Source organism: Lissotriton vulgaris, chromosome 8 (assembly GCF_964263255.1).
Source record: "Lissotriton vulgaris chromosome 8, aLisVul1.2, whole genome shotgun sequence".
NCBI classification, from domain to species: domain Eukaryota; kingdom Metazoa; phylum Chordata; class Amphibia; order Caudata; family Salamandridae; genus Lissotriton; species Lissotriton vulgaris.
In genome coordinates, this window is record NC_141696.1 from 1173885036 (window position 1) to 1173905465 (window position 20430).

The 20430-nt window shown below is 48.2% G+C and overlaps 1 protein-coding gene across 1 annotated transcript in view; it reads left to right on the forward strand.

The window, feature by feature from the left end:
• Positions 1 to 2056: 2056 nt before the first annotated feature.
• The window catches only part of NEK5 (NIMA related kinase 5), a 416861-nt gene continuing 398487 nt past the window's right edge, over positions 2057 to 20430 (forward strand). The window contains exons 1-2 of the mRNA XM_086935035.1: positions 2057 to 2139; positions 12905 to 13045. Coding sequence (XP_086791161.1) covers positions 12929 to 13045 — 117 coding nt within the window. The 5' untranslated portion in view covers positions 2057 to 2139; positions 12905 to 12928. The remainder of the gene's footprint in view (positions 2140 to 12904; positions 13046 to 20430) is intronic.

The following is a 20430-nucleotide window of genomic DNA, read 5'->3' on the forward strand; positions in this document are numbered from 1 at the left end:
TCGCCACTTGACCCCTGCCCTGCCAAATTTTGGGCTGGGATGGCGGCGGTGGTGAATCCTCTGGTTAATCCCATCCTCAATGCCTCCCTGAGGGAGGGGAGGGTGCCTCGTACCTGGAAGAGGGCGATGGTTATCCCCCTCCTGAAAAAGCCGGGTCTTGATGCCGAGGTTCTGGCCAATTTCACTTCTCCCGGCTCTGGCCAAGATCACCGAGAAACATGTCCATGGCGTCTTGTCGAGCTCTCTAGAAACCAACCATCTGCTCCATCCTTCCCAATCCGGATTCCGTCCCAACTTTAGCACGGAAACGGCGTTGCTGGAGGTCTCGGAGATCATCAGGGAGACCTTGGATGTTGGTGGCAAGGCTATGTTAGTCATGTTGGACCTGTCGGCGGCCTTTGACACCGTCCCCCATGCGGCGCTCCTCGCCAGGCTCCATGACATCGGCATTAGGGGGACGGTGTTCAAATGGTTCACATCTTTTCTGGAAGGCCGCCGCCAGACGATCTGGGTCTCCCAGAGCTCCGCCGAGATGCCGCCATTGGGAGTCGGGGTTCCACAGGGTTCTGTGTTGAGCCCGTCGTTGTTTAACATCTTTATGTCCCCTCTGGCGGCGGCGGTGGAGGCTTACGGGGCCCAGATCGTGTCCTACGCCGATGACACGCAACTCCTCTTCACATGCGGTAAAGATCAGGCATTTGACGGAGAGAGTATTCAGGGCTGTCTGGGCATGGTCTTCAACTGGTTCCAGCGCAACAGCCTGAAGGCCAACTCTAGTAAGTCGGAGGTCCTATTCTTCGGCTGTGTCACCGACCCGGAGTGGCGGCAATGGTGGCCGTCTGAAATGTGTCCTCCCGCACAGTCATCATTGGTCGCTAAAAATCTCGGTGTCAAACTGGACAATGTCCTTGGTCTGGCCGGAACCTGCTTCGGCATTTTGAAGATGCTCCGCAAGTTTCTTCCACTGCTTTCTGCGGAGCACAGGCGGATTACCGTGCAGGCGCTTATTGGATCCAGGCTGGATTACGCCAACGCCCTCTTTCTTGGCCTCCCTGACTACCTGGTCCAACGCCTGCAGGTGGCACAAAACTCTGCTGCCCGTGCCATCTTTGGCCTGCATAGGCGAGCACGAGCTTCTGGGTTGCTGCAGAAGCTCCATTGGTTGCCTATCCGTAAGCGGATCATGTTTAAATCCCTTACGTTGATGCACAAAGCCTTGTTTGGCTCAGGGGCCGTATACTTACGGCGCAGGTTGGCCTTCTACCGCCCAGCCCGCTCACTGCGGTCCGAATCTCTTTTTACTGCCGTGGTTCTGCGTGTGAGGAAGGCCCGCACTGGGGGCCGTTCTTTCAGCTTCAAGGCACCCCAGTTGTGGAATTCTCTACCACTGGCGCTACGCAGCACCCCTAATCTGTTTCAGTTTAGGAAGAGCCTGAAGACTTGGCTTTTTAATCTCTAGTTTCTCTTTGGTAGGTCTTTCTCTCTTTCTTGTATCTGTTTTTCTTGTTATGTTATTACACACTGAGCCGCCCGTGGAAAGCGCCGGGACACTCTTTTAGAGTAGCCGTGCGCTATATAAACTTATTTTAACATAACATAACATAACATACCTGCTCAAGTGCCACCATGTTCTTGTGCTTGAGCCCTCCATATATTGCAGTATTATACCTCTATGTTTACTTTGTACGCTTTTGTAACCTGCACACGTCACTCTTTCCTCCTGTAATGCACCGTTTGCTACCTCTTGTATTTTGTTGGTTCACGATTGTCACTTTTGTAATGCACCGTTTGCTACCTCTTGTATTTTGTTGGCTCACGATTGTCATTATTGCTTCATTTAATGTAACGTTTGCTTTTGTATTTTGTTCACTTGTAATGTTCTCATGAATCAGTTCTGTTCCTATTGTGAAGCGCTCTGACACCTTCGGGTAAAGTCCGCGCTATATAAAAACGCACAAATAAAATAAATAAAATAAACTACAAATCCCATGAAGCGTCCAAGCCGCACGTGCAGCCGGGTAATTTTTGCTGTGCGCTCGCGTCACTGCAGGGCAAAGGAATCAGCAGTGAGAATTGATGGAAGAGCCGACTGGGAGACTGCCCTGCACCACTGTTACCGATGAGTGAAAGCAGTGACCTGTGAGTCGCACAGCGATCCTTGTGCAGCCGCGCGCGTCCCCGGAACGGTACAGGCCATACTTTGATTCCAGGTACAGGGGGTCGAACAGAAAAGAGAGGGAGAGGGGCTGTAAGTCAGCGTCTGGTATCCATGGCAACGGAAACAGCAAACCTTGGATAAAAGTGAAGAAGGACTACAGAGTCAGTGCTCATTGCTACTTGTTGTTGAAGGAAGCGGGCCAGCCATGCTTAGGAAGAAACACCCAATTAAGAAATGTACTCAAAGACGAAGTGACGATAAACCCAGGGTTATTAAAGAATGTTTGCGGGTACAAAGAGATGTTGACGTATTTAATACTGACATTCATCGTATTAAAATACTACTAAACTGAAATTAATCAAATGTGTTTATGTTTCCGTAAAAAAAGTTTCATAGCTGTTACGTCACGGATTAGTATATCATTGTACTACATGCAACAGAAAATTTACGTAAGGCCGTTTTTTGCTCAAGAGTGAGCAAAAACATGAGGTGGCCGCCGAATATATGTCCTGTCTATTTACATAGTCTGCGCCTCGCTAATCTCTCTTCTGTGTCAGAGGATCTTTAACAGGAGGCGCATACAAAGCAGAACTGCAGTTTGGACAAAAGCTGACCAGACAGAAGGTTCGCCCAAACTAATAGTATGGGAGACGTTGTAGGCGAATTAAACCGGGCAATGGAGAGCAAGTGAGGGGATAGAACGGTTATATGGAATAGAGACCAAAGGAGGCGAAAGGGGAGAGATCGAACAATGTAGAACGAGAAAAATAAAATATCCCCATTTTGAGCCATACCGAAATAGTACTGTGGGAGCAAGCGATATAGTGCAGATATCAACAACCGCCCCAACAACAATATAAAATAGCAGTTAGTACACCGTGCGTTACAAGAATCACGCAACACACAGTTTGGTGGAAAAACAGTTTGCTGCGGGTTTATTTGGAAACAGTTTGCTGCGGGTTTATTTGGAAACAGTTTGCTGCAGGTTTATTTCGTAAATGAAATATGCCGCCATGGTGGGTTAACTTACGGGTGATCCCCAGGGTAGGCATCGATGAGTAACCTAAGCTGCCCACCCACCTGATGATCCAAACGGCACCATGGCCAAACCCTTCGGTGTTACCATTTTATTTTGTGAGTTTCTCCCTTAAATACCATGACCCACTAGTCCATGAATTTTTCTCACACCTTTTTAAGGCTTTTTTAGCCCCTGGTTGCTCAGTTCTTACAACCACCGAAAGACTACCAGAGCACCAACGTTATCATCCAGGGTCCTGACGTAAAGACTCCTGCGGTTTGGTGTACAGCATCCCTGCTGGGCTCATTGAGATTGTACCCTGATGTACCCATCAGCCTCCAAATCGCCCTATAACTTTGCCAACGCCCTGGATTTGGCCACCATCACATCCAGGGCTCCCCACAAGGCAGGCTCCCCCATACTTACAACCCACAGTTGTCAGTGCCTCTTGCAGGACCAGGAGAACAAGTCTATACTGACCTCTGAGAGGTGTGCCCCATCCTTTTCAAAGTACCCCACGGTGCTTTACTTTGATTGGGCAATGCCTTAAGAAGCCAAAACCTCTTTACTTGGTTAATTTGCTCATGGCGCTATTTACCCTTCTGCAGGAACATTTAATGGCCTTCACAGACCTGGCTCCATGCCATACACCGCAAGGCACTATTTCTAACTACCATAACTTCCAATGCCCAATTAGTTTGCTGATCTCACCCATGATAGACTTCATTGCCTATGTTAGCTCGCAGCACCCCCGGAGGGGGGGGGGGGGGGGGATGTGAGGTATTGCCCCCAAGGTGAATTATCTAAGTATTAGGTGGGGACTCGCCAATCTCTGCTGCAGCTATATGATCAAACTGTACCAAAGCATTCCAGGGAAGCCTAACCATGTTATCCTCTTGCCGGTGGCACTGTGCGTCCAGGTCCTGGTCTCTGCCAATCTCGCCATTCTAGCGGTGAATGGGTTGCCCATCACCCACACTTGAACCCCAGTGAAATAAAGAAATGACCATTTGAACACACAGTTTTAATGTGTTGCACCACACTGAAAACAACAACACTAGGAATTTGTTCCTTGCCAGTTGCAATTATCACCAAACATTAACCCCTTAAGTGCTGCGTCGGGGCGTTGGCCGACGGCAGCACTACCTCCCCAGTGCTGCGCACGACCATTGGACGTCCATTCAGCACTAGTTCCAATGGACAGCGCAGCACTGGGGAGGGATATTTGCGCCGCATCTATGAGGTTAATGCTGAATGAACGCACACAAAGCAAAGAACCAAAACATACATTTTACACACATTTGTTCAATATTTACATCACTGCTGTTTGTTTCCCTGCCCTGCCTTCCCTGTCAACTTGTTCATCATGGTCGAATATAGTGCCTGTAACAGTCTGAGTCCCACCTGCCCAGCTTCTTGATGCCATGGGGGGGGGGAGGGGGTACCCTCCTTGTAAGCTGTGGTGGCTGCCCCTATCTAGAAGGAATGTAAAGAGTAATACTTGCCTGTGTTGCCTGACAGTTCCAGACATGACTTCATCACCTTTCCAAACTGGTATCTGGTGAGGGGGGACTGGTCCGCGTGCACTAGTAGATATCCCTCAACCATGAGGCATATCTTGAGGTATGCTGTGACCAGTGCAACAAGGCAGTAGGTTTGGCTGCCCAGGGGGTGCAGTACTAAGGATGTCCCAAGGCCCTTCTAATCGGTTTTGGACCTTCACTACATTTTTTTAAGGTGCCCTCTTGCATACTGAGGTCTTACACACTTAATGTGTTGTTTGTTTCATCATCCCTTGAGTTGGCTACCAACTCTCCTGCTCGGAAGGCCCCAAAATTGCCAAACTGAATGCTGCTGAGGTTGAGGTGGCCTGGTGATCAGAATATGTGGCCATGTCAACACAATCTATCATCCCTTGTAAAATGTGGAACTCATTGGGTGACATGGCTCATCCAGTTTCATTAGGCCTTGGTCCACTGTAATAGGTGCCAAAGTTTTGGAGGGAAAGACGTTGTCTCTGCCCTCACTCGTCGCCAAGCCTCATGGAAATGGAGCCACTGAAAACGAGAGAGAGCATCAGCTGCCCTGTTCTTAACCCCCTCAATGTGTCGCACCCAGAATTCAACATTTTTGCACAGGCACGCCCTCAACAGCTCCCTTAGGAAGCACAATACCAATAAACAGTAGGCAGTTTGCAAGTTGATGGCCTGTACCACTGTCATGTTGTCCAACCAGAATAGAACCCTTTTTGCGATAATGTCTCTGGCCATAAATGAACTGCCAAAACTATTGGAAAAGGTTCCAGGACAGCTATGTTCACAGTTATCTTCCTCTGGCACCAAGTTTCAGTTCTATTTGGACTTTTTGTGGTTTGCAGATATTTGTTAGTGTCAGAATATAAGTGGGAAAAATGTCTACACCAAGTTCCTGGGTCCAGATGATGCTCCAAGCTCATACTGCCAGTTTTGCCACTATGAGCTATTATTTTCCAAAAGGCAGCACTATTTTTATTTTTTGCTGCAAGGATAAAAACCACTCCAATTTACCTCGTCCCAGTCTTTTTCAGCTTGGTCTGGTGTTTTTTTATAATCTGCCTTGGCTTTTCTTACGGATTCAATATAATTTGTTTTCAAACCCGCTATCAACCGCTTCTTTGCCAATCAGCAATCTTTAGAGTACCAAGGATTCCTGGGAGGGCGCTTAGAGGTACATTTTATCACAAGGTTCGAAAGATTCTTGGTCAAGAAAGGTTTCCATTTTTCTGCCAAGGAACAATGTATTTGTGTTATAGGGATATTGTGAGGAAGACTGTCTACAAAAAGATGTAGAGCATCAGAATATTCATTATAAATCTCTGTCATAATTGCTGGGTTGTTCGCAATAAGTGGCCACTTAACTGACCTACGATTATTACTGATGATAGGCTGGATGATATGTCTAGCCTTAACCTGCACCCAGGACACAAAAAGACTCCCTGATACTTCCAGACAAAGAGAAAGATGATAGCTATCTTCTCTTTGGTCTACTTTGAAATCAACTACACTACCCCATATTGTAACCGTAACCATTATATAATACATTTTTGTTTTAGCAGCACCTCTTCTAAACATAAATGAACTTGGGTATGCTGTTGCAGGCTCGCAATCCGTGCTCAGATTTAAAGCGAGAGGGTTGCATACCAGCTACTGCACATGGAACAGTGGTGCCAGCATCTTATAGAAATGCCTCTTGCCATATCCTCTTCCTCTAAAAGGTATTCCAACCCAACTATTGGCTCATATTTCTAATTTAGGTCACCACCAATAATAACTGCAGCTTCAGGGCTTATAGAGCCGAGGGTATTGTCTAATAATTCTACGACAGATAACTCCATACTAGCGATTTTTTGTTGGCTCTTGTTAAAGCCATTAGGCGTGAGCTTGGATTATTATTACACCCTCTTAAAGCTTGTAGGCAAAAGCTTTGGTATTGATTACCCCATGAAGGCCTTTTGCATGATCACATGTTCCCCTCTCCCTGAAAATGAGTGTGTTTTCGTGCCACGGCAGATGGGCTAGTCCTTTTGTTTTCGATTTTCTCTTTCTATAAGTTTTTCTTTTTTTAAATTGTATTTTCGTTTAACTTATAGTGCAGCATCCCATCATCCTTTTGCTGCAGTAACCCATTCACAAAACTCTAAATAAGTCTCAGAGTGACATCTCCAGTTCTGAAAATCTCCAGTTGGTCTAGGCTGGAAGCTGTAACTGGGCAAGGATCCACGGGCCAGATAACCTTTTCCAAAAGGTCTGCTGAACTCATTTTCTGGACGGGAAAAAGTTTGCGCACAATTAACCTAGTTTCTTGTCTGCCTTGAGCACAACCTCCACCCACAATATCCACCCACAAAAATAGCATTTATAGTAGATGCAGCACCAGTGCAAGCTTCTATAACACAGAACAGGTACAGGTCGGAGATCAGTGGTGCAAATCTCCCCACAAATAGAATTGGCACAGGTGAGTAGCAGCAGAGCTAACAACTACATCGTAGAATTACCTTTGGCAGCAAGCCGCAGCAGCTTGCCTCTGTCATAAAGGGGCCAAAAACTCATAAGTTCCATTTTTCTTGAACTGCTGATAAGGTTCCTTCTGGGTATTCCTGAAGCCCTCAGGTCTTCAGCGAATGTTCTAGGAACTAGGGAACTAGGTGTCTCTCCAGTAGGGGCTCGTGTAGGCTCCGGTCCTCTGTTGTGAGCTGGACCTTGCTGGAGTCAGGAGGCCTTCTGTATTTTTGTGTCCCTAGGGCAGGTAAGCAAGAGGTAACTGCATCTGGAAAGGAGTTCCTGTCCAAGGGTGCCAGGCAAACATCAGTAGTCAAGAGTACTCGTTCTTCCAGCAGGGCCTTCTTCTTCGGGTATAGTCTTCATAGGTCCAGGAATGTTTTTAGGAGACGGTGGACTTCCTTTATCGAAATTCTCCAGGGGTTCCAAATGTGTTGTTTCTAAAGCCATCACTCAATATACTCGCATCCAAAGTATGAAATATCTTGATAAATTTGTACTCTGATATAAGAGACAGGGACCAGAAATTGTGAAACAAAACTGCAGGCTTATATGGGATTGAGCAATTGATTTTAAAGGTTAATTTTCATATTCCTTACGCAGAGCACTGAACCCTGTTGAACCTATCTAACAACGCTGTCTGGGAAAACACATCAATTGTTTTTAGATCAAATTAGTAATACATGAATACACATCTGTGGCAGTTTCAATTTGCACATATGCCCCTAGATTATGCAGTGAGCTTGTGATAGCATTTTTCTTCTAAATATTAAAAAAAGGTAATGTAATCCATACTGTAATCCCATGCTCAACCTTGCCATAACAATTATAGCAGAAACAGTGGCCAATCTGAACTCATTTTACGAGGTGAAGTCGTAGTGTGTTAAGCAGTCACTGGCCTGTTAACATGAAACGCATAAATAGTATTGTGCTTTGGTGAAACAGAAAACATGGCCTGTACAATTTAACTATGCAGATATTCCTACAAGTGCCATAAAAAGCTGGCAGTGAGCATGCCATATGGGCAACTCAAAGAGCGATTTTTAATCATGTCAGAAAGAGTGACTAAAGGTGTAAACAAGTATGAAAGAGAACCTGCAAGAGGGATAGAAAGAGACAGATGCCAGGTGGTGGAAGAAAGGGTCATGAGGTGGAATCTAGAGTAGGCAGCCGTGATATTCGGCAGCCTTGGCACCACTGTGTCGGGCTCATAAGAAACAAGCATTTGCAATGCAATAGGTCTCACATTCATTAAGTTTGAGCTATTGGCATTGCTAAATATTGCAACACCAATTGCAACAAAAGTCTATAAATTGTAGGCCAAAAAAAGGTGCATTTATTTTTGTAGCAATGGTGGCATGCTGCGCTTTAGATGAATATGTTTAAAAGTAAAGTGCGCCATACTGCGATTGCTACAATAGTTAATTGTGGATGCGTTAACAATTGATGTGTGCACTGATGGCTGGTGGTGTGTGTGCCTGGTGGAAGTGTGTGGTTGTGTGTGTGTGTGTGTGGTTATATGTGTGTGTGTGGTTGTGTGTGTGGTTGTGGGTCTGTGGTTGTGTTTCTGTGGTTGTGTGTGGTTGTGGTCGTGTGCTTGTGGTTGTGTGTGTGTGGTTGGGTGTGGTTGTGTGTGTGTGTGGTTGTGTGTGTGGCTGTGGTTGTGTGTGTGTGTGGTAGTGTGTGTGGTTGTGTGTTGAGCTAGTAATATTTGACTAACATTTAGTATGGAAGAAAGACACAACAGACTGAGCAGAGAGAGGGAAAGAGCGAGACAGAGATAAAGAGTGTTTTAGGTAGATATGTGTGGTATTGGAGAGTATGAAAGAGGGCAAAACAAAGAATTAAATAAGAGTGTGTGCACAAGAATCGAAAGGAAGACAAAGAGAATGGAAGAAAAGTGAGGGGAGAACGAAAGAGAGAGAGACGTGGTTAAAAAATAATAAGAAATTATAGTAGGGTGTGAGAGAAGGGGAGAGAGAAAGACCGGGAGATAGTGGGAGAGAAGTTAAACAAGCTTGGCTCTGGCGACGGGAGAGAAAGAGCGGCAGAAAGGCAGTTGGCATGTAGATTTTTCTTGCTGATTTTTTCATAACGCCAATTTAGCTCGAGGGCATTAGAGCACTTTCCAATAGAACAGGAGTACGTACCTCCCCACCCCCCTTGTTGGCTTAGGGAGATTGAGTGGTTTGCCCTAAATCTCAGGATGTTGCCTGTTCCATGGCGGGCAGCTCTAGGCGCTAGACGACAACCCCCTCCAGATAAGGTGACAACTTTTAGCTATTAACATTGCAAATAACAATGCTTAAAAAAAAAATTAGTTTTTAAAACATAAATAAAAGGGATTGTCATTTACAATGCCAATAGATTAAACTAAATGCGAGACCTATTGCATTGCAAATGCTTGTTGTTCTTGGCTACTTTTCCAACATTCCATCCTTCACTTCTTGGTTTTCTCTTGTCTGTTATCTAGACAAGACTATTAGATAGGAAAAGTAGAAAATACTAAACATTGTTTATTTATGGCGTAATTGGTACAGGATTAGCAACATCCTAGCAGTCTGTAGTTTGCTGGATTGCATGTTTCATAGTAGTCTTTTATCAAAAGCTTAAATCCCTTTCTGGAATGCCTAGTACCTATTCTACTAGGAGAATCCTAGCTATGCTCTTGCTAGGACTGATATAGATGCAGAAATGTGTCTCGTATTTACCAGGTGTTCAGCTCATACCTTTTCAATCCACTACTGCCTGTATACGGAGTCCAGAAACTGTCCCCTCTTGCAGCAGGGCTTTTCTTTTAATCCCGTTTGCTTAACTGGCTCCAAATCCTTCTCTTCTCACACTTTTCCAGTTTATTGTTCTCGTTTCCAACTTTGGTATGATGGTCATAACTGCCTGTTCTAGTCATTGTTCATGTGTTACCCTGAATAGTCCATGGCGAAGAGGAGACAGGTACTTCATGGATTGTTGACCAGATGGTCTGGGATAACAGAGAGGGAAAGATGGTCAGTTTTGAGATGGTACTGCATGTTCCAAGCTTTTGATTACACTGTCTCTCAATTAATGTAGTGCTGTCTGAGATTGCCAGTCTGTGTGCGAAGCTATGCTGCTCACATGCTCATCTTCTGTCTTGTTTTTCTTATAGAAAGGGGGGGGATTAAAAGAGCTTCTGGGGCTACTTTCTCTAAATTATTTTGAGAAAGTTGGATGGCTGTCTTTAAACAAGTAACCATAAAAGAACATATTCAGTTGTGCAGCAGGAACAATAAAGGCAAGTTACTAAATGCAAGCTCGAGTCCTGGGGTAGTGACCTTCTTGAGTGGGTTTATTCCCTACACTAACAAGAACACTCACCCTCCCTCCAGCAGACCCCATATATTTTCCAACAGCCCACTTTCCTTTCTATGCTGCTGCCAGACGTTGGGAATGGGTGTCAAAATTTCCGCTGGTGGCTGATTAGACAACTTGAGTCTCCCCATGATCTGCCTGGCTAGATATTAATTGTCGCTCACCAATAACTGTGGCACAGACTGAAATTCAGTGAACCCTTTTTTGCAGCTTCATAATCCCATGCAACTTGGATTCTCAACTTGTAGGAGCCCACTGGTAAAAAAAAGTATTTTCTCCACGACCAGTGCTTTCCAAGTCATAGCCTTGAGGTTGCCCACACTTGGGCTTTTCATCAGGAAAGTTAACTGTATCGTGCTGGACTAAACTTTCACCTTTCATTCAGCTCTTCCCGCTAGTAGGTTGTTGAGGGGCTACAGGCGGGTCAAGAGGTCAACCCTGCGATGCCACTGGGATGCAAGTGGTGTGCAGGCCACTCTTGCAAGCTAGCTTTCTTGTGCAAAACGCAGGTCAGTTACCAGCGCAATGTTTTCATCAAACATGAAATACTAATTCGCCAGTACACCTACAGTACGTGGGTCACGCAGCTAGAACCGGAGCAAGGCTAGTGACCCAGGGCTGTGACAGGGCCCTGTTTGCCCTTGGTGAAGGCTGCCCTCTGTATTTGCCCGTCGCAGAAGGAAGCAGGCAGGCGCCTCTCTGCGCCTCCATGACAGCCATTTCTCTGGCAGTGCAGACTGCCAACTGCCCGCATAACCTGTCCCCGTTGTACCCAGCTACATCTAAAGCAATTTTCGGAACACATAACAGCAAGAAATATGTCTGCCATTATCATGGTTTTGGACTACAAATAAGAGTCAACACGGGGCTGCAGGACGAGCTCTGTCTGGCGGTGGGAAGGCGGATAAATCTACCTTCTACTTCCCTCGAAATCAATTCTACCCCTTTGAGCCAATCGCTCACTCCTAACTGCTCCCGAGGCACCACTGTGGCCTCCATACCGCTCACACCTCCAAACTGAGGGGAAGTTTAAGCCCGACCCGTGGCGAGGCCAATCCCAGGGCAGCATTAATTCACCGTGATCAGTCCACAGCGTGTTGTCTAGTTTAACCCGCGGCTGACATCAATCGGCCTCACCCCCTCGCAGGGAATAAGGGCAGAGAAGGCGAGAAAAAAGGATTTACATGCCCGGAGGAAACCAACGAAAACACCTCGCACAGATACACAAACCTATGGAGGAAGAGGAGACGAGTAACACAGAGGACCGACCGACAGCAGAGACTGAAAAGAGAGAGCTTTGAGAAAACAGGGGTTCAGCTACAGAGGCATCCCAAACACAGAATGCAGAGAGGGGAAGACTACAAAGAGCTGTCCTAAATAAACAGAGGAAAGGAAAGACAAAGACAGATATCCTAAAGTCAGAGAAACACAGGCAACACAGAGAAAGAGATGTTCTACACATACCAATAAAAGACGGGACACACTACGAAGAGATTTCCTAACGGCCGTGGTGCATGGAGCTCCCTCGTCGTGGCTGGTGTGGTAGGCCCCGCCCCTTCCGTGATGTCACTGGGACTCCCCTGACATCACGGAAGGGGCGAGGCCTACCGCACCAGCCACGACGAGGGAGCTCCAGGCTGGGGGCTCCTGCGGCTGAGGCCGCCGATGCGGTGATTGGGGCTTAGTTGTAGTGGGGGGTGTTTGTTGGTGTGTGTGTGTGTGTGCGCGCCTGCGTGTGTGTGTGCGCTCGTGTGTGTGTGTATGTGTGTGCGTGTGTGTGAAGCCGCCGATGCGGTGAGTGGGGCTTAGTTGTACTGGGGGTGGCGGCGGCGGCGGGGGTGTGTGTGGTGTGTGTCTCTGTATGTGTGCGCTCGTGTGTGTGTGTGTGTGTGTGTGCGTGCGCGTATGTGCGCTCGTGTGTGTGTGTGTGCGTGTGCGAAGCGAAAGCAGGGGGGTGTGGCTGTGTGTGTTGGAGGCTTTCAAGGGAGACAGGAGATGGTGAATGCGCGCGCGACCTGATCCGATTCCGGCATGCTGCGCGTGCCCATCTCCTGTCTCATTGAAAGCAGACTCGAAGACTATAGGTCTCGCTGCGACATCGCGTCGCAGGTGCGAGACCTAAAAACGCTGGGCACCACTCAACAAATCTAGAGATGCCTGTACAGGGTCCTGAAACAAATATCTCCTCGTGCAAGGACCACTACCTTGAAATCTTCTGTGTGCTTTTGGGATTCACGTGCTGGGTGGGTTGTGATTTTGTTAAATGATGTTTGCAGAAATGTGATAAACCGTTTTGCAAAGCCTCTATTTGTATGTCACCCTCCTATGTTTTGTTTGGTATAGAATCTGCTGAACAACGCAGAAGCAATGGATAAATATGAAATAATCAAAATGATTGGCGAGGGAGCTTTTGGAAAAGCATTTTTAGCGAGAGGAAAAGCAGATGGCAGCCAATGTGTTGTAAAGGAAATCAACTTGACAAAGGTAAGATGCATTAAACGTGCATTGTGAGAACCCACTGGGCTGCTTACAAAGACTGTGATGTTCATAAGTCTATGCAACCTGCGCCTGTGGCAGGATGATACCTGAAAATATTTTACTCCCCTTTAGGTTATTACAAAAGTCCTACATAATATCAATTAGAAATTGCTGTTTCAGTCCAAATTAGGATTACGGCTGACCCAGTAAACGGGCCTATTGTGAATATATTTCTCACGTCTCAGTGTCTCCCTTTTCTTTTCTCCTCTACTGGTGTTTTCTCTTCATTTGGCTTCTATCTTATCTTCCACTCCAGGCTACATGTCTTTAACTGCTCTGCCGTTAACTTGCTCAGCTCTCTTTCTTCCGCTCACTTTTACTCGTTCTCTCTTTAACTCTGTGCTTCTCTCTCTCTTTCTCTTCTTGGTTGGTTAATATATTTGTCATTTTAAGTCATTTCCACTGGTATTTCTTAGTCAATTCAATTCAGGCTTATTTTGATGAAAGTTTAAAATAATATACATCTTACAAAACAATCTTTAATTCATTAAATATAAAAGATTTAAAAATACAATATGTACCAAAGATATCCATATAATGTCAACAAAACTACGGTATTCCAAACACGATTTGAGTTAAAATGATTTAAGACCACACAGTGTTATTAATGGTCAGGGAGTGAAGCACAAAGCCAAATAAACGGTATAGTCCAACATAAAAATAGAGTGAACGTCAAACAGAAAGTTCATAAAGTGCAGAAAAATCAGCCCCCTAAGAAATAAAATGAAACATCTATATCATAAACAATTCCCTGAATTCAAGTAGAGAATTACAGCACGCCTAAAAATTCAATGCTTCTGTTCTGCAACACTAGTTAAGGAATTTCACAATTGCATTGCAGCCACAAGAAAACTCAGAAAGTGCATACTTGATTGATTGCAGGAGTTGCAAGTGCACAGTGTGGAAAATTGACAGAATCTCTAGTTTTATGGGAACCTAAGTCTTCCTGCTACCAGCCATATCTTCAAGTAGCTTAATAGCAGTAATTCATGCCTGCTCATACCCAATCCGGATATGGCTAGATACAGGGGAATGCTCTGGCTGTTGGCTTGGATAAATCCAGATAATCTCTCTGAGCTTCCTCTCTCTAATAATCTAATGTATAGAAAACCTAGTGTTTCTTATCCAGGTTGTAATGGATAGGATGCTTAAATACCTCTTCTACTATCAACTGTGTAACCGATGTGTGTAGATTTGGCCAGGAAGACCGCCTGAGCAAGACGGGTGGGCACTTAATAACATCTACAGTATAATGCAATCTAGTCTCCTATGTAGCATGCAAATGTTGGGGTGTTGGCCAGGAATCACAAATGCAAAAACAACAGTTGATGGACAGAATGCAGAACGATATCATACATTCACCCCAGTACAGAGATCTGGGTCTAAATCCATCGTTTGTTTGCTCACCACACCACCCAAGTTCAGACATGGCCATATGCAAATCAGCCTTGACCCTCTGCCTCATGGGAACAGTCCAGCCCGAACTGCCAAGCCATGTCTTCCCTGGACCGCAATCAAGCATCCTAGGACCGGTTCCTGGCTATCAGCCATCATCAGCCAGGATAGCTTGACTACAGTGGCGTGGAGAGCACGGGACTCACGTCTGAGCATACCGTCCCACTCGGGGTGACAAATGCAAAAACAACAGTTGATGGACAGAATGCAGAACAATATCATACATTCACCCCAGTACAGAGATCTGGGCCTAAATCCATCGTTTGTTATGCTCTCCACACCACCCCAGTTCAGACATGGCCGTATGCAAATCAGCCTTGACCCTGTTTTTCATGGGAACAGTCCAACCCGAACTACCAAGCCATGTCTTCCCTGGACCGGAATCAAGCATCCTAGGACCGGTTTCTGGCTATCAGCCTTCATCAGCCAGTATAGCTTGACTCCAGTGGCATGGAGAGCACGGGACTCACGTCTAAGCATACCCGTCCCACTCGGGGTGAGAAATGCAAAAACAGCAGTTGAGGGACAGAATGCAGAACAATATCATACATTCACCCCAGTACAGAGATCTGGGCCTAAATCCATCGTTTTTTAGCTCACCACACCACCCCAGTTCAGACATGGCCATATGCAAATCAGCCTTGACCCTGTGCCTCATGGGAACAGTCCAGCCCGAACTGCCAAGCCATGTCTTCCCTTGACCGGAATCAAGCATCCTAGGACCGGTTTCTGGCTATCAGCCATCATCAGCCAGGATAGCTTAACACCAGTGGCGTGGAGAGCACGGGACTCACGTCTGAGCATACCGTCCCACTCGGGGTGACAAATGCAAAAACAACAGTTGATGGACAGAATGCAGAACAATATCATACATTCACCCCAGTACAGAGATCTGGGCCTAAATCCATCATTTTTTTGCTCACCACACCACCCCAGTTCAGACATGGCCATATACAAATCAGCCTGACCCTGTGCCTCATCGGAACAGTCCAGCCCGAACTGCCAAGCCATGTCTTCCCTGGACCGGAATCAAGCATACTAGGACCGGTTTCTGGCTATCAGCCTTCATCAGCAAGGATAGCTTGACTCCAGTGGCATGGAGAGCACGGGACTCACGTCTGAGCATACCCGTCCCACTCGGGTGACAAATACAAAAACAACAGTTGATGGACAGAATGCAGAACAATATCATACATTCACCCCAGTACAGAGATCTGGGCCTAAATCCATCGTTTTTTTGCTCACAACACCACCCCAGTTCAGACATGGCCATATGCAAATCAGCCTTGACCCTGTGCCTCATGGGAACAGTCCAGCCCGAACTACCAAGCCATGTCTTCCCTGGACTGGAATCAAGCATACTAAGACCGGTTTCTGGCTATCAGCCTTCATCAGCCAGTATAGCTTGACTCCAGTGGCATGGAGAGCACGGGACTCACGTCTAAGCATACCCGTCCCACTCGGGGTGAGAAATGCAAAAACAGCAGTTGAGGGACAGAATGCAGAACAATATCATACATTCACCCCAGTACAGAGATCTGGGCCTAAATCCATCGTTTTTTAGCTCACCACACCACCCCAGTTCAGACATGGCCATATGCAAATCAGCCTTGACCCTGTGCCTCATGGGAACAGTCCAGCCCGAACTGCCAAGCCATGTCTTCCCTTGACCGGAATCAAGCATCCTAGGACCGGTTTCTGGCTATCAGCCATCATCAGCCAGGATAGCTTAACACCAGTGGCGTGGAGAGCACGGGACTCACGTCTGAGCATACCGTCCCACTCGGGGTGACAAATGCAAAAACAACAGTTGATGGACAGAATGCAGAACAATATCATACATTCACCCCAGTACAGAGATCTGGGCCTAAATCCATCATTTTTTTGCTCACCACACCATCCCAGTTCAGACATGGCCATATGCAAATCAGCCTGACCCTGTGCCTCATCGGAACAGTCCAGCCCGAACTGCCAAGCCATGTCTTCCCTGGACCGGAATCAAGCATACTATTTTTTTTTTTTTAAATATATTTTTATTGCAGAGTTATAAACCACAGGATACAATTAATCAGCCAGTTCACTCGTGATATCCCCCCGTCCAATAAGAAATCCCAGTCGTACACAGCCATTCAGCCCGCATCCCGGAGGCCGGGCGGCATATTACTTCGTTCAATAGGAAAACATCACGGTGCACGTCCCATAGGGACCATGGTTGAAATATCGTTTTGCGTATCTGCTTTTACCCCCCCACCCACAACAACACTCCCGTCAGCCATCCCAGTGATAATCAGTGGTACCGCCCTTGTCGGGACCTGCCCTAGGTGCTATGGGTTGTCTCACCTGGCCGCTCTCCCCAGCCATTCCACACTCCACACAGTACCCACCGTCCTAGTAGATCCAAGGTGCCCTAACGAGCAACCATCCAATGGCTTCCGGCCCCCCCCAAACTCCCGTTAACCAGCCCCCCCAAAGCCCCCCCTCCCCTGGCAACTGCTAAGGTGTGTGCCTCGTCCTGTCGAATTGGATGGATCCACTACAGCGCGTGGTATAATACTTCTGTGTTCGCCCCGCGGTGTCCATCGGCTTAGTTCTCACCATCCTCATCCTCTACCAAAGAATCACGCAAAGCCTGTACCACTAACTCCCATGCACGCGCCGCATCCAATGCCTTCTCATTCCCCATCTTGACAGCCTGCTTCATCCGGAGCACACTCTCGCAGTCAGACCAACGCAGCAGTTCATTCTTCCATCTACGCAGTGAGGGTCCCCCCCTGGACTTCCAATGCCACGATATTTCCCTCTGCGCCAATATCAGACCCAGGTCTATGAATTTGCTTGTCACTTTGGTGTGTTTAGTATGCGGGAACCAGAGCAGCAGGCACGCCGCCATATCGAATTCCACCTCCCTGTCAGTCACTTCATTCAGGAGTTCCCCTACCTCCGCCCAGTAGGTCCCCAGGTGTGAACACCCCCAAAACAAATGGTCCATGTCCGCTCCCAGAGACGAACACCGTGGGCATCGGGCATCCGGCACCTGAAAGTACCGCTGTAATTTCTCAGGAGTTAAGTAAGCCCTATGAAGCACATAAAAATGTACCTGCTGAAAGCGCGCATTTCTCGTGCCCTTCCACGTGCGCCGCAGGATGTGGCCCCACGCCGTATCCGGTATGGGTCGGCCTACGCTCACCTCCCATTTAGCCTTGAGCCCTTGGAGTGGTTCCAGTCCCTCATTCAGCATCCTATTATGGAGGCACGTCACAGCTTTGAACGTACCAGCCGCCATCACCACATATTGACACGCCATAGTCGTTGTGGGTTCCATGAGCCCCCCTTTCCAGTGCTTCTGCATGGCAGCCACCACTGCCGCGTGTAATAGGAAACCCCCATCAGATAGCCCGAACTGGCCCCGGAGCACTTCGAACGGCGCCAAAGCCCCGTCTATGTACAAGTCGCCCACTACCTGCAGTCCCGCCTCTTCCCAGTCCAGCAACGGGGACCAATCTCCCCCGTGCGGCAAAGCCGTCAGCATTCCGATCGGAATCTCCGGTGCATAAGGCCGCGATGCCCTCGCTCTCCGAAGGCTCCTCTGCCAGCACAGCCGGAGCGTCCGCTCTTCCATGGTGAGGGCCCGTAACTCGAGCCTCTGTTGCATGATGATGTAGGACAGCACGTGGCGTTGTATCCCCCGATCCCGGTCCTCCTCTGGACCCCGAAACACCCTAGCTACGTTCTGTGTAAGGACCTGCAACTGTGCCGCCAGATAATACAGCTCGAAGTCGGGCACAGCCATGCCCCCTTCTAGCTTGGGGCGAAGTAGCGTGCTCAGGGCCACTCTACGGCGGCCATGGCCCCACAGGAAGCCAATTATCATTGACCGCAGGTCTCTAAATACCCCCTGGGGAATCCAGACAGGCAGCGTTCGGAAATAATAGAGGAAGCGGGGGAGCGCCACCATTTTCAACAGTGCAATCCTACCCAGAACCGTCAGTGGGAGGGTCGACCAGAAAGACAAGCTGCCCCGCAGTGCCCGGACACAGCGACCAATGTTGCCCTCCAATAGGTCCGCAGTCGCGTGGTAGATGCGAACACCCAAATAGGTGATGCAAGAGGGCTCCCATACCACCCCCAAATCGCTGCCAGGGACTGGCGAGCCCGCTCGCAGCGGGAACACACAAGTTTTCGCCCAATTGACCTTAAGGCCCGACAGCCGGCCAAACTCAGACAACAGATCCATCGCTCCGACCAACGCCCCCGAGGTGTCAGCCAGGTACAGGAGCAAGTCATCCGCATATAGCGATATATAATGCCACTGCCCGCCGCTGACTATCCCCTCGTACCTGTCACCTGACCTTGCATGGGCCGCCAAGGGTTCCATCGCCAGAGCAAACAATAGGGGGGAGAGAGAACATCCCTGTCGTGTGCCCCTGCCCACCGGGTATGCCGCAGACACCAGGCCGCCCAAACGCACTCTCGCCGTTGCCGAGGTATATAAGACCCTCGTCCACCTTCGGAACCCCTCGCCCATACCAAACCTCTCTAACACTCCATCCAGGAAAGACCATTCCAAACTATCAAAGGCCTTCTCGATGTCCACAGACAGGACCGCCGGAGTTCCCTCCCCGTCCAAGATGGTGTCCATTATTCCCACCAGGCGGCGGATATTCAGCGCCGTGCTCCTCGTGGGTATAAACCCGGCCTGGTCTTTGTGTACCAGGCCCGTCATGTGTGGGGCCAGCCTGGTGGCTAGGATTCGGCTCAAGATCTTATAATCTACCGTCAGCATGGATAGCGGGCGATAAGACCTCACATCCACGGCATCCCGGCCAGGCTTTAGGAGCGGTACAATCAAGGCCTCCCGCATGGACCCAGGCAATGCCCCCGCCTCGAAAGCTTCCGTATATACCACCAGCAGCCTGGGAGCCAAGCTGTCCACATACTGTTGATAAAATTCAATCGGCAGTCCGTCCACCCCGGGCGTTTTGTTGCGGGCCATATGTTTGATGGCCACCCGTATTTCCGTGAGCGTGATCGGGCTACCCAGCTCCTTCGCGTCCTCCTCGTCCAGGACCGGAAGCTGCCTCTCCCCCAGGTATTCCGCGATGTCCTGAACCCCCACTCTCAACTGACTCTGGTATAACTCCTCATAATACCCCCTAAAACGTTCCAATACCGCAGCCTGGGAGTACACCATATCTCCCTGCGCATTATTAATGCTGAGGATCGGGCAGCCCCTAAGTTCCGGGTTAGCTAGTCTGGCCAGGAGGGTACCCACCTTGTCCCTTTCTGCGTGTGCCCTGAGGATATACTGCCTATAGTCATAGCACCTTAAACGTTCCATCTCGGTGGCAACCACTTCCTTCGCTTCCAATAACTGGGCCTGTAAATCTGGTCTAGCCGGCCTGCGGCGCTCCAAGTCCCTCAAAGTTTCTTCCGCTTTCATTAGGTCGTTCAATACAGTCGTGCGAGCATTCGAGAACCTACCCAAGCACACCCCTCTCACCACCACTTTCATTGCATCCCATTCAGTGGACCTACTCGTAGCCATGCCCTCATTCGCTCCGAAATAGCTATCAATGCCCTGCCGTACCGCGTCGCTGAACACAGAATCCTCAAGCGTCTCCGGCCGAAGCCGCCATGTAGGAATCACTGAGCGCTCTCTCTGCCACTGAATGTGTACTAATAGGGGGTTATGATCGGAGATAGTCCTAGCCAGGTACTCCGCATGGGAAATCAATGGGGCTAGGGATCCACCGCAGAGCACCGAATCGATCCTGACATGCAGATCATGGAGAGCAGAATAAAAGGAATAGTCCCTGGCTCCCCTGTGCCGCTCCCTCCAGACATCCAGCAACCCCCATCGTTCCTGCCAGTCCTTC